Here is an 18,446-nt window from a genome sequence, read left to right on the forward strand (position 1 = left end):
GTCTCGGCAAGATCTGTTGCTAAGGTATGACGGATGTAAGGTTCGCGCATCGATCCTATTACAGAGGACGTCGAAAAAGTTCAAAGTTCAAAAAACAGCAGCTCGTTTTTATTATGGCGAAACAGGGGAGAGGACATCACGGATGTGATACGTAAATTGGGCTGGCAGTCATTTTTCGTTGGCGTTTTTCGTTGCGGCTGGATCTTCTCATGATATTTCAACCGCCATTTTTTTATTTTTTATTTTTTTTTTTGCGCCAACCTACTTGAAAGGAATGATTATCATAATAAAATGAAAAGAATCGGAGGTTCCACAGAAAGATTTAAGTGTTCGCTTTTCCCGGGTGCTGTTGAATTGCAGAATAATCATGTAGATGTAGGGGCACAAATTTCTATTAACTTTTGCCTGTCGTCGTTTGCGCGTTCTTTTTTGAAGCGCCTTCTCTTTTGAATTGTGAGTTACGTTATGGATCCTCTGTTGTAGAATTTTAGAACATGTTATTTGCTCGCGTATCATGTCATTTCTGGAAACCCAGAATCTACTCTGTAGGAATCAACATGGATTCCGGAAACAGCGATCGTGTGAGACCCAACTCGCTTTATTTGTGCATGAGACCCAGAAAGTATTAGATACAGGCTCCCAGGTAGATGCCATTTTCCTTGACTTACGGAAGGCGTTCGATACAGTTCCGCACTGTCACCTGATAAAGTAAGAGCCTACGGAATATCAGAACAGCTGTGTGGCTGGATTGAAGAGTTTTTAGCAAACAGAACACAGCATGTTGTTCTCAATGGAGAGACGTGTACAGACGTTAAAGTAATCTCTGGCGTCCCACAGGGGAGTGTTATGGGACCATTGCTTTTCACAATATATGTAAATGACCCAGTAGATAGTGTCGGAAGTTACGTGTGGCTTTTAGCGGATGATGCTGTAGTATACAGAGAAGTTGCAGCAGTAGAAAATTGCAGTGAAATGCAGGAAGATCTGCAACGGATAGGCACTTGGTGCAAGGAGTGGCAACTGACCCTAAACATGTTGTTGTTGTGGTCTTCAGTCCTGAGACTGGTTTGATGCAGTTCTCCATGCTACTCTATCCTGTGCAAGCTTCTTCATTTCCCAGTACCTACTGCAACCTACATACTTCTGAATCTGCTTAGTGTATTCATCTCTTGGTCTCCCTCTACGATTTTTACCCTCCACGCTGCCCTCCAATACTAAATTGGTGATCCCTTGATGCCTCAGAACATGTCCTACCAACCGATCCCTTCTTGTGGTCAAGTTGTGCCACAAACTCCTCTTCTCCCCAATCCTATTCATTACCTCCTCATTAGTTATGTGATCTACCCATCTAATCTTCAGCATTCTTCTGTAGCACCACATTTCGAAAGCTTCTATTCTCTTCTTGTCCAAACTATTTACCGTCCATGTTTCACTTCCATACATGGCTACACTCCATACAAATACTTTCAGAAATGACTTCCTGACTCTTAAATCTATACTCGATGTTAAATGTAATGTATTGCGAATACATAGAAATAAGGATCCTTTATTGTATGATTATATGATAGCGGAACAAACACTGGTAGCAGTTACTTCTGTAAAATATCTGGGAGTATGGGTGCGGAACGATTTGAAGTGGAATGATTATTGGGAGAGTCCTTAGAAAATGTAGTCCATCAAGAAAGGTGGTGGCTTACAAAACACTCGTTCGACCTATACTTGAGTATTGCTCATCAGTGTGGTATCCGTACCTGGTCGGGCTGACAGAGGAGATAGAGAACATCCAAAGAAGAGCGACGCGTTTCGTCACAGGGTTATTTGGTAAGCGTGATGGCGTTACGGAGATGTTTAGCAAACTCAAGTGTCAGACTCTGCAAGAGAGGCGCTCTGCATCGCGGTGTAGCTTGCTGTCCAGGTTTCGAGAGGGTGCGTTTCTGGATGAGGTATCGAATATATTGCTTCCACCTACTTATACCTCCGGAGGAGATCACGAATGTGAAATTAGAGAGATTCGAGCGCGAATTGAGGCTTTCCGGCAGTCGGTCTTCCCGCGAACCATACGCGACTGGAACAGGAAAGGGAGGTCATGACAGTGGCACATATAGTGCACTCCGCCACACACCGATGGGTGGCTTGCGGAGCTATAAGTGTAGTGTAGATGTAGATGTAGGTCTACATGATCTTCAACGTAGTCTGGGACGGCCAGTGTGTGCAGACCGCGTCCTGACAACGGAAGCGTGGGGCGCAGCAGCTCGGCGCCTCGGCAGGTGTCGCCGCCTCCTTCGGCGGTGCGGCGCGGGCTCAGCTCGCCACCTCGGCAGCCCGGCAGCTGAGCCGCCCCTGGGGCGGGCCTAATTGCCGCACCGCTCCTTTGTGCGCGCCGGCGCCCGCTAACGAACCGGAGGCCCGGGCCGCGGCGAAGCGCGTCTCGTCATTAGGCGCAGTATCATAACGCACGCGCTGACGCTAACGGCGGCCAAAACACCGGCCCACGGTAGCTGCCGCCGGCCGGGGCTCCGCTCCTCCAAACCTAATGTGTCCGGCGTCCTCTAATTTCGACCCATTTGTGGTGCACTCGCAGCGGGGCGGTGCGCTGCGCTGCGCTGTGCCCCTTCCGTCACGTTGTTTACGTCTCGTCGTTAACGGACAGACTTCGTTTCGGCCGCGGCGGTGCTGGAAGGAACGGCCCCGTTCGCCGCCCCCACGCAGATCGACGACTCGAGACTCCACCGAAAAAAATTAGGAACCACGGCGGGGGTGCGCGAGGGCGAGACGCAATCTCCATCCCTCATCCCTGCACCGCTGTATACTGCCGCTAATTACGAGCGGACTTGTGGCCGCCAGGGAGAAGTATCTTATTTGGTGGTTGGTGGTCGTTAAAGCGGACTGTATTGATGAGAACTGAACTGAAGAAGAGCTCTGCCATCCGGGGGAGCTGTTGCCGAAGAAGACAAGCAGAATCAGATGCCAGAAAAAGGTGAACCACTCTGACCTTGCTGTTGACAACAGTTGGAAGGTTTGTGGAAACGGCACCAAAAAGAAAAAAAATGTAAAAAGAGGAAAGTAGCCAGCCGGTAACGACCAAATACACTGAAGCGCCAAAGAAACTGGTATAGGCATGCGTATTCAAATACAGAGATATGTAAACAGAATATGATGCTGAGGTCGGCAACGCCTATACCAATCACAAGTGTCTGGCACAGTTGTTAGATCGGATACTGCTGCTACAATCGAATGTCATCAAGATTTAGCGTGAGTTTGGACGTGGTGTTACAGTCGGCGCACGAGCGATGGGACACAAAGTCTCCGGGGTAGCGATGAAATGGGGACTTCCCTGTAAGACCATTTCACGAGTGAACTGTGAATATCAGGAAACCGGTAAAACATCAAATATCCGACATGGCTGCGCCCGGAAAACAATCCTGCAAGAACGGGACCAACAACGACTGAAAAGAATCGTTCCGTCAGAAGTGCAACTCTTCTGCAAGTTGCTGCATATTTCAGTCCTGGTCCATCAACAAGTGTCAGCGTGCGAAACATTCAGCGAAACATAATCGATATGGGCTTTCGGAGCCGAAGGCCCATTCGTGTATCCTTGATGACCACACGATACAAAGTTTTACACCTCTCCAGGCCCGTCAACACCGACAATGGACTGTTGATGACTGGAAATATGTCGCCTGGTCGGACGAGACTCGACTCAAATTGTATCGAGCGGATGGACGTGTACGGGTACGGAGACAACCTTACGAATCCATGGACCCTGCATGTCATCAGGGGAGTGTTCAAGCTAGTAGGGGCTCTATAATGGTGTGAGACGTGTACAGATGGAGTGATATGGGGCTCCTAATACGTCTAGATACGCCTCTGACAGGTGCCACGCACGTAAGCATTCTGTCTGATCACCTGCATCCATTTACGTCCATTTTGCATTCCGACGGACTTGTGCAATTCGAGCAGCACAATGCAACATCCCATAGGTACAGAATTGCTACAGAGTGGCTCTAGGAACACCCTTCTGAGTTTAAACTCCCCAGACTTGACATTATTGAGTACATCTGGGATGCCTTGCAACGTGATTTTTAGAAGACAGATCTCCAGCCCCTCGTACTCTTACGGATTTGTGGACAGCCTTGCAGATTCATGGTGTCAGTTCCCCCCCAGCACTAGTTGGGGCATTAGTCGAGTCCATGCCACGTCGTATTGCGGCAATTTCGCTTGCTCGCGGGAGCCCTACACGACATTGGGCAGGTGTATCATGTTTTTTGGCTCTTTAGTGTATCACCTCTGTACAAAGACATAACTAGTTTCTAACGTATGCAGAAATATAGCGCGCACTTCTCAAAAGTGAAATTTTTGTCATCTTTTACTACAGCGATTAAATCTACACTCCTGGAAATGGAAAAAAGAACACATTGACACCGGTGTGTCAGACCCACCATACTTGCTCCGGACACTGCGAGAGGGCTGTACAAGCAATGATCACACGCACGGCACAGCGGACACACCAGGAACCGCGGTGTTGGCCGTCGAATGGCGCTAGCTGCGCAGCATTTGTGCACCGCCGCCGTCAGTGTCAGCCAGTTTGCCGTGGCATACGGAGCTCCATCGCAGTCTTTAACACTGGTAGCATGCCGCGACAGCGTGGACGTGAACCGTATGTGCAGTTGACGGACTTTGAGCGAGGGCGTATAGTGGGCATGCGGGAGGCCGGGTGGACGTACCGCCGAATTGCTCAACACGTGGGGCGTGAGGTCTCCACAGTACATCGATGTTGTCGCCAGTGGTCGGCGGAAGGTGCACGTGCCTGTCGACCTGGGACCGGACCGCAGCGACGCACGGATGCACGCCAAGACCGTAGGATCCTACGCAGTGCCGTAGGGGACCGCACCGCCACTTCCCAGCAAATTAGGGACACTGTTGCTCCTGGGGTATCGGCGAGGACCATTCGCAACCGTCTCCATGAAGCTGGGCTACGGTCCCACACACCGTTAGGCCGTCTTCCGCTCACGCCCCAACATCGTGCAGCCCGCCTCCAGTGGTGTCGCGACAGGCGTGAATGGAGGGACGAATGGAGACGTGTCGTCTTCAGCGATGAGAGTCGCTTCTGCCTTGGTGCCAATGATGGTCGTATGCGTGTTTGGCGCCGTGCAGGTGAGCGCCACAATCAGGACTGCATACGACCGAGGCACACAGGGCCAACACCCGGCATCATGGTGTGGGGAGCGATCTCCTACACTGGCCGTACACCACTGGTGATCGTCGAGGGGACACTGAATAGTGCACGGTACATCCAAACCGTCATCGAACCCATCGTTCTACCATTCCTAGACCGGCAAGGGAACTTGCTGTTCCAACAGGACAATGCACGTCCGCATGTATCCCGTGCCACCCAACGTGCTCTAGAAGGTGTAAGTCAACTACCCTGGCCAGCAAGATCTCCGGATCTGTCCCCCATTGAGCATGTTTGGGACTGGATGAAGCGTCGTCTCACGCGGTCTGCACGTCCAGCACGAACGTTGGTCCAACTGAGGCGCCAGGTGGAAATGGCATGGCAAGCCGTTCCACAGGACTACATCCAGCATCTCTACGATCGTCTCCATGGGAGAATAGCAGGCTGCATTGCTGCGAAAGGTGGATATACACTGTACTAGTGCCGACATTGTGCATGCTCTGTTGCCTGTGTCTATGTGCCTGTGGTTCTGTCCGTGTGATCATGTGATGTATCTGACCCCAGGAATGTGTCAATAAAGTTTCCCCTTCCTGGGACAATGAATTCACGGTGTTCTTATTTCAATTTCCAGGAGTGTATTTCGTTTGTTTCGTTTTGTACTTCATGCTAATCTACATTTTTATTCCGATCTTGATGAAATTTTGCACACTTTATTTTCAAGAAGACAAGACAGAGGTCACCGTCCACACAACATTTCACCGTCTACATAACATTTCGTAATATGACTTGAAACATAATTTGTTTCCTTATTTCAGTCATCAGTCTCCTAACTGGTTTGGTCCGGGCTGCCTCGAATTTCTCACCCGTGCTAACCTGTTCATCTCAGTGTAGCACATTAGTCTTACGACCTCAGTTATTTTCGGTATGTATTTCAATCTTTGTTTTTCTCTACTGTTTTTACCCTCCACATCTTCCTGTAGTACCACAGAAGTTACTCCCCGATATTTTAACAGATCTCTTACCATCCTGCCTCTTCTTCTTGTCAGTGTTTTCCACATATTCCTTTCCTCACCGATTCTCCGGAGAGCTTTCTCATTCCTTACCTTATCAGTCCACCTAATTTTCTACATACGTTTGTAGGACCACATCTCAAATGCTTCAATTGTCATCCGTTTCGGTTTTCCCACAGCACGTGTTTCACAATCAAACAATGCAGTGCGCCAAACGTACATTCTGAGAAAGTTCTTCCTCAAATTAAGAACTACGTTTGATACCAGTAGACTTCTCTTGACCAGGAATGCCCTTTTTGCCAGTACTAGTCTACGTTTTATGTCCCTCTTGATTCGTCCGTTATGGGTTATTTTGCTGCCTGCTTAGCAGAATTCCTTAACTTCATCTACTTCGTATGACCAATTCTGATGTTAAGTTCTTCGCTGTTCTCATTTCTGCTACTTTCATTACTTTTTTCGTCTTTCTTCGGTTTACTCTAACATCATATTCTATTCTGATTAGACTGTTCCATTCCACAGGTCCCGTAATTCTTCTTCACGTTCACGGAGGATAATAATGTCATCAGAGAATCTTATGATTGTTATCCTTTCATTTTGAATTATATCCCCAATCTTGAACCTCTCTTTTATTTTCACCGTTGCTTCTTCGATGTGCAGACTGAACAGTAGGGGCGAAAGTATGTCCCTCATACTAAACAATGGAATTGACGCGAGAGTTTCAGTACGGCGCGATAAAATTCTGAATTAGTTTAAACTGCACATTCATTGAAACTTACGAGAAGTTGTAGCAAGCGTGCTGTGAAGATGCACTACCTCGCGCAACAGTCTTTAGGTGGTTCAAAAACTTCAGAGAAGGCCGTGTTGTCTGTGTTACGGAAGGTGGGGCTAGTGTTTCGGCTTCTGCTGTGTCAACATCAACATAGTTGTTGTGATTGTCGGTGAGGACCGGAAGATAACATTCTGTAAATTCAGTGAAGTGTTGAGAATTTCATATGGAACTCTCTTTACGATTATGCACGATTATCTCCATATGACCCGTGTTTGTGACCGTTGGTTGCCACATCTGTTGACTTCCAAACAAAAGGCTGTGCAAATGGACAAGCCGTGAGGTATTGGGTCTCTTTGCTGATGTAATCGAGTTTCACCGGCGTTGGGTAACGTCTGCATCACTACGATCCTAAAGGAAAATGAACCAGCACCCCGTGGAAATCGCCATGTTCTTGAACACCAAAAAAAAAAAAAAAAAAAAAAAAAAAAAAGGCAAATGTTGTTGCATCTGCAGGGAAAGTGATGCTGATCACATTTTTGGCTATCATGGAATAATTTAGCAGTATGCATTTTCCCGTCATTCTACTTTTACAGCTGCATGCTACACGTCAGTATTGGCTGAAATGAGGAAGCACGTTTTCAGGAAAACGACCAGAACTTTCTCCGACTGGGTGGCTACTTGACTATAGCAATGAACGGACTCACGTTGCAAATTAAGTTATGGAGTTTCTGGCTCAGATCAACATTACCTGTGTACCGCATCTGCCTTATAGTTCCGATATTTCACCCTGTGACTTTTATCCTCATCGCTAAACGCAAAGGGAAATTCTGGAATACAGAAATTCAAGTCTCTGAGGAATGATGTATGTGAAAAATGTGGAAAAATCGAAGAAGAAACGGGAAGGTGGAAAGAGTATATTGAAGGCCTCTATGAGAGGGAAGATTTGTCTGATGTGATAGAAGATGAAAAAGGCACAATTTGTAAGAGGAGCGGTATGGCTAATCTTAACATTCTTACGGTGGACATCATGCGCACCTTTCTGCTGCGTGGATATCACGAGAGATGGACCTCCCAATATAAAAGGAGGCTGGTGGTATTTTGTTGTCAGCGGAGAAGCAATAACAGCACATTGAGTAGGGCAGAAGAGTTCTGTGGCTTCGAACATGGACTAGTCGCTCGATGTCATCTGAGTAGCAAACCCAGAACACACAGTTTAACATTTCTGAAGTGCCTACGTCGACTGTTATTGGTGTGATTGTGTTGTTGGAACGCAGAAGGAAAAACCGTAACTAACCCAAGCCAAGGTAACTACCCCAACCCAAGCCCATCCATCAAAAGACATACAGCCATAGTGATTTTAACACGCCTCTAAAATGGTCTTCTTGTGAAACGCAGCAAACGCGATCTGAGCTTGCCTGCTTAAGTACATTTTTAAGAACTGTGAAATAGCAGCAGATTACCAACCGTTAATCGAGCTTATCATGCCAATGTACGTGGTGCGCGACAATCATAAAACATATTATAATGCACTATCTTTTCCTAGAACTGCTTACACTTGACTTTATTTGTCCTTCCTTCCTCTACTAAATAGAGCGGAAAAGCGCTAATCTGTTGCCTTTAATATTTTCTTAAATAAAACCGCTCTTCCTTCGGCATCACTAATTTTTTACCTACCCTTCCATTGCCTTGTTTTCTAAACATAGTACAAAAACGTAATAAATAAATTATTTGCCTTGTTTTTTAAATAGAGTACAAAAACGTAATAAATAAGTTATGTAACTCAAATGAAACGGTTGCTTCCTTGCATGATATACTCGATGTACGATACAAACCGTTTGCTCCAAAATTAAATTGTAGCTACCCTGTTACGTCAGGAACTACTATAAATAGTCCATTCTGGAGCAGCCGACTGTAACGGACTGACGCATCTGGCCTGTCGTTCATCACGCCCTCCACTAGTTCTTGCAGCGCACGCTGACACGCAGCGTTTCATCATTCCGAAAATGTGCAGCGCACAGAATGCGCCCCATTGTACTGAACGAGCGACATCTGACGTTGTCCGCACTGGTGCTGCCCTCTGTTGTCCGGCGAACAAAGCGACGGTCATAAAATGCTTGTAATGACCGGCGGGTGGGTGCGGCTAGCGCCGCGTGGTGGGACTTTGTAGCAATCGCAATCCCCCACTCCCAGCTGCGCCCAGTTTGTTGGTCTGTCCAGTCTGAAGTTCGCTGTGACATACAAGTCACACTGAGTAACAGGTAGTCACGCAAAACGGTGTTGCCACTGCCCGAATAAATTGAAACGCATACAATGACACTAAAACGTTAGTCAGATAGATAGGGATTAATTTCCCTGGTAAAAGAAGTAACTGTTGTGGCGTAACAAGCTAGTCACGCCACACTGAGGAGGAAGCCGAAAGGCACGCGTACACACACGCCGACTGGCGTCAAGTCTGGAACAGGATAAGTTATGACTGCTATTAAGAAAATACGTCTGTGGAATATACTTAACTTTTAATGCTTCCTTTGGTACATCTCTCTTGACTATACAAATGAGACTCGTAAGATACATGCACTGATACAATTGGCGCCTTGCTAAGTCGTAGCCATTAACTTAGCTGAAGGCTATTCTAACTGTCTCTCGGCAAATGAGAGCAAAGGCTTCGTCAGTATAGTCGCTAGCAACGTCGTCGTACAACTGGGGCGAGTTCTCGTACGTCTCTCGAGACCTGCCGTGTGGTGGCGCTCGGTCTGCGATCACACAGTGGCGACACGCGGGTCCGACATGTACTAATGGACCGCGGCCGATTTAAGCTACCACCTAGCAAGTTTGGTGTCTGGCAGTGACACCACAGTAACAAATACAGGGATCTTGTATTTATCATCCTACGTATAACCTACACAGACTCATCGAAATTTTTGGAATTTAGTAGCACGTGGAATGGGTTGATTTGTTGCACGCCGCTGGAAATTTATCCAACTTATTCATCGGAGTCAGCAGCTTTCAATGTGTATACATACCGCCGAATATACTTCTTCGTAATCAAATAGGTATTAAAATTGGTGAAACTACTATGCCAACTGTAACGTTTATCGGATGATTATCGGATTTGTTACAATAACATGGCGGGAAAGAAGGTTAAATATTTTTTTGGTTGCATAAGTTGCTGCTTTCTGTTTCTGAATCATTTTAAGTCGCCAGTGAAAGAGGTCTGTTTTCGGAATGTGAACGCTTGTTACTGACAAACTTCAGAAAAGAGAAAAGTAATGTAAAGTTGTAGCGGCCATATATGTTTATTTACTTTTCAGAGTTATATATAACACGTACCTTCGTTAATCCTTACTTCTACCCAAAGGATATTTTATGTTCAAACAGGGAACTCGTCTAAGCGTTTTTCGTTTGACTTTGATGATAAGATGTGCGAATTGTGAGTAAACGACTTTCCCCATACCGTCAGCGATTGTATGTATATGAAACGTTACTAACTTACGTGACATTTCCAGTTCAACGTCATGATGCGCGCACATAGATATTCTGAACACTCGCTGAAAATATTTAAGATTATACTTCGAAAATAATCAAAAAATAGGTGTTCGTATCACCATACGCGTTTCGTTTGACTGATCTAATTCATCGTCATTGATCTCGAATGAAATATATTAACAACTCTGGTTTGCTTTCTAGATGTAAACCAGTTAGTTATAAAAGATACTGACGTCTGAATTTAACTTACATCTTTTTTTTTTTTGTTTTCCTCTGATTCCTACTTACATGATGAACTTATATGGATATGGTGTCTGTTCTTTGGGACATGTCCGAAAGAACAGACACCTAACCATATAAGTATCTAGTTCTGGCAATAACGGCCATGACTTTCTTCTTCGGTGCGGAAGCACACGTATTACCCGAACTCTTACGGGACTTGGTAAGAATATCTGCCACGAGTAATGATTGTGTTGGGTAACGACACTACGAATGTAGTGTGTGGACATATAAGGTGAGAATGTGGGCCTCATGGAAGGCGTGCGCGAGATAGTCCCTGCAGTCGTATTACCCTTTTGCTCTCGGTGGCTCAGATGGAGCCTGGACGGTAGCTCAGCGTGTTTGGTCAGAGAGCTGGTTGGCCTCTGTAATAAAAAAAAATGAGTGAAAGAATCAACAACGAACTTGAACGGATGTCATGTGACTTCCGCAACAACCAAACACACACAAAAAAAAATATATCGATGGATAGAGCGTCTGCCATATAAAGCTGGGGATCCCGGGTTCGAGTCCAGGTCGGGGAACACATTTTCACCTGTCCCCGTTGATATATATTAACGCCAGTCAGCAGCTGAAGGTATTAATACATGATTCTAATTACGTAATGAACTGTCGTCTACTTCCATACTTCTCAGCATTCTATTGCAAAACTTACATGTTTTTTGCTTAATTTCATTTTGGTTTGCACCACGAAGTTAAGAGAAAAATATCAGGGCCATGGAAAGGAATAATACTGAAATGTGCAAGCAGCCGATACTTCAGGATCTAAGCGAAAATCAAGGAAAACCAGAATTAAGTAAGAATCACACGACGACTTCTTTTATAACGAACTGTTTTAGATGAAGAAAGCAAACCAGAATTGCAAATATGTTTCATTGTACAACGCTGACGATTTTTTATATCAAGAACACGAAACGCATGACACGAACACGAATTTTTTACTAGTTGAAGAGGCAGATTTTAAATATCTTTATTTAATTGTAAAGCGGCCACGGGTAGTACGGCCACACCCATGAAAATTTTTCTGTACGCTCAGATCTACATGTTGCCTACTGTTATTACTGAAAATGCATCATTGCAAATGGACCTATTTCGTTTCTAGCTCCAGAGTAGTAGTCATCTGTGAGACAGGTGCAGTGATGCAACCATTTTGTCAGCTGAAAAATACCGACATAAAAACGCATTTGAAGTTGTCATTCCTTCGTTTACACTGCGGCACTTTGAATGACACTCCCGTCCGAAATCTTGTGAGCAAATTTAATGCACGTTAAGTTGAGAAATCCTTTGTGGATATTCGTCTAGTTGCACTCAGATCAGAAACAGCTTAATGTGACAAAAACGATTTTAAGTGAGACACTAGGATACGGTTACATAAAACGATCTCCTTATTTCTCCAACATCATACGTACTGTAAACATTTGTGACGAGCTGAAAGCTTCGTCTCTAGCAGTGTGTCACCAGTTAGACTACCATAGTATGCCAATGGACCGACACAGAAATACACTTCCATACTTTCCAAACAAATGCCTGCTGTCCATCTAACCATATACGCCACTAACATGTTGTCTCATAGACATCCCTGACGCTGAATTTAAGTAGGAATGATTGGTTTTACTTGTGATGAGAAACATCTAAGAAGTTTCCGAAGTAGGGAGAGGCACTAATAAAGCGTTGAAGCTTATAACGAGTCCGTCAAATAGCGCAATTTTCAGAGCAGTGCATGCGTAAAACAGATAACCGGTTTAAAACACATGACGTCAGACGATTTTGATGTACCGCAAACATTCATCAGAGCGTATATTCTGCTAACGAATTAAAACAAAACTCATACAGTTCAATAAAAGTCAGGATAAAATGTCGCCATTTCATATTTTGAAATCTAAGAGAAAAATTGCAGCTCCATTTGGAATACGTAAGAATGCCAGTATCAGAAAATCTGAAGAGGCAAGTTCCTTGTTGTTAAGAGCAACTAAAATTCTGCATAACTGTACTATAGTTGTATGAAATCCCCTCAAAATTGCCGGATATCGTCATTTTCCTGGCGTGGTTTCACGCAGAAGAGTCTATTGGCTACCTCCATAAATTTTATTGAACAGTTTTCCCCCAGGGAACGCTTTAAATATAATAACAGATCTATACAGGGTTTCCTAGAAGAAATGCTTGGTATTCGGGGATATGGCAGGAACTATCATTCGAAGCAAAAATATCTGGAAACATGGGCTCTAAAACCCGTATCGCAAGAGCTATGAGCACTTCTTTGTCTTTCATGCTGTGAAACAAATCTCCTCTGCTGCAAGCTCTTTGCTTTCCATATTTCGAGAGGAGGCAGTATGGAGCAACTATACAGTAAACTTGGGCTCTGAAGTGCGTACCATTAAGGCTATGAGCAGACTTTCAATAGAAGAGATGTGTTTCACAACAGAGAAGATGGACAGGTGCTCGTAACTCTTAAGGTTTGCGCATTAGACGCCAAGTTTACTCGACATTTTTTCTTTGTTTTGATCCATACTGCCATCTCTCAAAATATGAAAAACAAAGAGCTTGCAACAGAACAGATTTGTTTCACCGTATCGAAGAAGTGCTCATGGCTCTTAAGATATGCATTTTAGATTCCATGTGACATTTCAATTCTGTTGAACAGAATGGGCAGTGTCTTGAACTGAAGTTATAAGATGAACATCAACAAAAACAAAACAAAAATAATGGAATGTAGACGAATTAGATTTGCTGATGCCAACGGAATCATATTAGGAAACGAGACACTGAAAGAAGTAGATAAGTTTTGTTATTTGCGTATCAAAATAACTGGTGATGGCCGAAGTAGAGAGGATATAGCATGTAGACTGGCAATGGCAAGAAAACTATGTCTGAAGGTATTTTTCGGGAATGTAGCCGTGTATGGAAGTGAAAGATGGACGACGAACAGTTTAGATAAGAAGTAAATAGAAGCTTTCGAAATGTGGTGCCACAGAAGACTGCTGAAGAGTAGATGGGTCGATCACATAACTAATGAAGAAGTACTCTATAGAATTCTGGAGACAAGAAATTTGCAACACAACTAGACTAAAAGATGGCAACATGGGATCGGTTGATGGGACACACTCTGAAACATCAAGGGATGACCAGTTTCGTAGTGGAGGAAAGTGTGTGTGTGTGTGGGGGGGGGGGGCGTAGTTATTCGGAGATGAAGAGGATCACACAGGATAAAGCAGCATGGAGAGCTGCATCAAATCAGTCTTGGGACCGAAGACCACAAGAACAACAGTTTATTACACCGTCCTACGTTTCATATTCCCAAATACTGACCCATCTTACTGTGATACCCTGTATTAAACTAAAAGTTTTTCTTACTGTACTATAACACAAACCATCCTTAATAGCAATTTAATTGGTGATGAGTAAACATATACAGGGTGGTCCAATGATCGTGACCGGGCCAAATATCTCACGAAATAAGCATCAAATGAAAAAACTACAAAGAACGAAACTCGTCTACCTTGAAGGGGGAAACCGGATGCCTCTATGGTTGGCCCGCTAGATGGCGCTGCCATAGGTCAAACGGTTATCAACTGCGTTTTTTAAATAGGAACCCCCATTTTTTATTACATATTCGTGTAGTACGTAAAGAAATATGAATGTTTTAGTTGGCCACTTGTAACCTCCCCCTCACTTATCGACCTTAATGACAGTGAAAAATTAAACCGCGTGTACGTAATGGAAATTTGGGAAAAGCAATCGTCACCGAAGTTAATCTGTCGGTAAAGAGGGAGGAAAGGGTTACATCTAAATGAAAGGAAAAATGCAAATGAAACTGGTGGAAATTAATTTTGAAAAGGGGTAAAGTTAATAAAGTAAATGTGCGGCCGTTACGTCAACAATTAACTAGCGGTAACTAGATATTTGAGATTTGGGGGAAATTACGGTCGCCAGTCCTAAGGACAACTACTATAGTGACTGAAAAAGAAAGGTTATTACACATATAATTAGCACTAGAAGCGTGGCAACTGAAGGTTGTCACGTATAGTGTGAAAACTGAAAGTTTGTCAGAAGTAATAAATTTCGCTACACTCTGACTTAATTTAGCAAAAGAATTAATAAAACCGGAAAATCGAAAGTTAATTTAGTGACTGAAATTAATAGTGAACTTTGTTCCTGAGGCATATCGAAATTCAGTAAAATACAGTTTGTCTTGGACTACCTCAACAATCACTGCAAAAGCTACTTGAATGTACGCAATTTAGAAATAAGAGATTTAACTTCGAACTTGAATTAAATGATTCTGAACAATTAACAATAGTAAAATTTAGTACGTACCAAGCTGAGCTGCAGTCACAGGTAATTAAAATACGGTAACAAAACTCGCACTCTTAATTTGTGCTTGTGCAATCTAAATATTGTAGCCAGCTATGAATACCTTAACTGAACTTTGAAATTAAAGCAGTGAAATCGAATGATGCTGGCGTTTGAATTTCAACGACACTCGGGCTCATTTCGGAAAAGGAAGGGACCCTGCTTGGCAATGCAATTGGGACAATGAGCAACAAAGGTTCATGCTAAGTTGCTGTAATTTTGTGATGCAACAATTTTAAAAGTTTGAAAAGCTGAGGTCTGCCATACAGTTCTAAAACTTGACGTGCTTCCAGTCTTCCTTGTTGGTTGATTGAAGGTTTGAAGCCGTCGATCGAGGAGGTGACGACAGTCACTCATTGTCGGCCGTCGCTGTTGCAGAAGCTGGATGTTGGTGCGCCTCCTTCTCGACACGGTCACCAGACGAAACGGGCTCTTGATGTGCGCCAGCTAATGCTTCCCGTCCGCGACACCATGTCAGAAACTATCATCGCAAGTCGAGAGCAATTACATGCTGCCAAACCCAGAAAGCGCGGCAACTCGCGGGAGCTTCACACAACACACCTGCTCCACTGCACCACCCCAGCCAGCCTCTTTCTGCTCAGCCCGCGCTCCACGCGGCAGAGTTAACACTACCAAAGATCCTAAACACTTTCGTTCTCCACACGACCTATCGATGTATTCGTTCGATAGCGTAGTTTTCCCTAGGCCAGACCCAGCGTATAAATACAAATAATATTCACAAAACAAACCAATTATACATCGACATAAATGAATATATATACAAATAGAAAAACAATTACAATATACAAAGACACAGAAATGTTATATCTTCAGGTAACAAAATAAGGAAAAAAATTTGCAGTGCAATAGATGGAAGTAGGAGGATATGCATTTCCGGCGTTACACACTTTTTTCGCTTTGTGATAGATGGCGCTGTAATAGTCACAAATGTATAAGTACGTGCTATCACGTAACATTCCGCCAGTGCGGACGGTATTTGCTTCGTGATACATTACCCGTCTTAAAATAAACCGTTTACCAATTGCGGAAAAGGTCGATATCGTGTTGATGTATGGCTATTGTGATCAAACTGCCCACCGGGCGTGCGCTATGTATGCTGCTCGGTATCCTGGACGACATCATCCAAGTGTCCGGACCGTTCGCCTGGTAGTTACGTTATTTAAGGAAACAGGAAGTTTTCAGCCACATGTGAAACATCAACCACGACCTGCAACAAATGACGATGCCCAATTAGGTGTTTTAGCTGCTGTTGCGGCTAATCCGCACATCAGTAGCAGACAAATTGGGCGAGAATAGGGAATCCCAAAAACGTCGGTGTTGAGAATGCTACATCAACATCGATTGCACCCGTACCGTATTTCTATGCACCAGGAACTGCATAGCGACGACTTTGAATGTCGTGTACAGTTCTGCCACTGTGCACAAGAGAAATTACGGGACGATGACAGATTTTTAGCACGCGTTCCATTTAGCGACGAAGCGTCATTCACCAACAGCAGTAACATAAACCGGCATAATATACACTATTTGGCAACGGAAAATCCACGACGGCTGCATCAAGTGGAACATCAGCGACCTTGGCGGGTTAATGTATGGTGCGGCATTATGGGATAATTGGCTCCCATTTTATTGATGGCAATCTAAATGGTGCAGTGTATGCTGATTTCTGACGTAATGTTCTACCGATGTTACTACAAGATGTTTCACTGCATGACAGAATGTCGATGTACTTCCAACGTGATGGATGTCCGGCACATAGCTCGCACTCGGTTGAAGCGGTATTGAATAGCATATTTCATGACAGGTGGATTGGTCGTCCAAACACCATACCATGGCCCGCACGTTCACCGGATCTGACGTCCCCGGATTTCTTTCTGTGGGGAAACTTGAAGGATATTTGGTATGGTGATCCACCGACAACGCATGACAACAAGCGTCAGCGCATTTTCAATGAATGTTCGAACATTACGGAAGGCGAACTACTCGCTGTTGAGAGGAATGTCGTTACACGTATTGCCAAATCCATTGAGGTTGACGGACATCATTTTGAGCATTTATTGCATTAATTGGTATTTACAGGTAATCACTCTGTAACAGCATGCGTTCTCAGACATGATAAGTTCACAAAGGTATACGTATCACATTGGAACAACCGAAATAAAGTGTTCAAACGTACCTACATTCTGTATTTTAATTTAAGAAACCATCCTGTTACTAACTGTTCGTATAAAATTGTGAGCCATATGTTTGTGACTATTACAGCGCCATCTATCACAAAGCGAAAAAAGTGGTCCAACTAAAACATTCATATTTCTTTACGTACTACACGAATATGCAATATAAAATGGGGGTTCCTATTTTTAAAAAAAATGCAGCTGATATCCATTTGACCCATTTTTGGCAGCGCCATCTAGCGGGCCAACCATAGCGTCATCTGGTTTCCTCCTTCAAGCTAAACAAGTTTCGTTCTTTGTAGTTTTTCCGTTTGCCGCTTATTTCGTGAGATATTTGGCCCGGTCACTATCAATAGACCACCCTGTATAACCGTTCTCCAAGAACCGGCATGGGCATTTTCTCTGGTGTTTCGGCAGATATTTGCAATTCCCTATTTGGAGTCACACTAAAGAAATAGTACTTGTCACGTCGTTAATGCGACGCCTCCCAACGGAAAAAGTCAGTTTCTTTCCCATCACAAACAAAGTGCATGTTATAGAGGAAGTTTACGTGACCATTCAATGGTGCAGTCCCTAATTAGCCTACTGCTGTATTCGTGTCATCGATTTGTATTGAACAGGGGCAGTATAACACAAACAATAACCAGAACCCCAGCAGCGACGGAGTAGAGCTGCCGACAGCAACAACGGAGGGCAGGGAGAAGTGACAAGTGGAACAAGGAAGACGTGGAGACCCAACGTTTAGCGATTTTTCCCTGTCTGTTGTGGTTATCGACTCCATTAGACTGAGCGAGAGCAATCCACGTAGTCGCAGTAATAATACAGCCCAATACAGTATCACTTTCAAGCATATTCCACGGAGCGGCCGTCATGTACGTTACAAGGTAAAGTGTATTATATTTCAAAATTTTTGGGTGTAAGAAAACGTAGCAGAAATTAGACAGAATTTCTTTAGTTTAGCTTAGTTTCTGTAGTTAGTGAGTGGCAGGACTATGCTTTTACAAAGAATTTCCTGACCGACTAAGAGTACTAGAATGAAATATTTACTCTGCAGCGGAGTGTGCGCAGGTATGAAGTATCATGGCAGATTTTGCAATGAAAATGCTACTGCAGCTTGCATAGAAGCCGGTAGACGGTTTCCTAACTCAAGTTTACAGTAAACTGGTTGCTAACGGAGTGCTCATCAG

At 44.2% G+C, this 18,446-nt stretch overlaps 1 protein-coding gene across 1 annotated transcript in view; it reads right to left on the reverse strand.

The window, feature by feature from the left end:
- Positions 1–2,301: 2,301 nt before the first annotated feature.
- The window catches only part of LOC126234892 (uncharacterized), a 260,388-nt gene continuing 244,243 nt past the window's right edge, over positions 2,302–18,446 (reverse strand). Inside the window, exon 8 of the mRNA XM_049943633.1 lies at positions 2,302–2,466. Coding sequence (XP_049799590.1) covers positions 2,302–2,466 — 165 coding nt within the window. The remainder of the gene's footprint in view (positions 2,467–18,446) is intronic.

The sequence above is a fragment of the Schistocerca nitens genome, chromosome 2, assembly GCF_023898315.1.
Source record: "Schistocerca nitens isolate TAMUIC-IGC-003100 chromosome 2, iqSchNite1.1, whole genome shotgun sequence".
NCBI classification, from domain to species: domain Eukaryota; kingdom Metazoa; phylum Arthropoda; class Insecta; order Orthoptera; family Acrididae; genus Schistocerca; species Schistocerca nitens.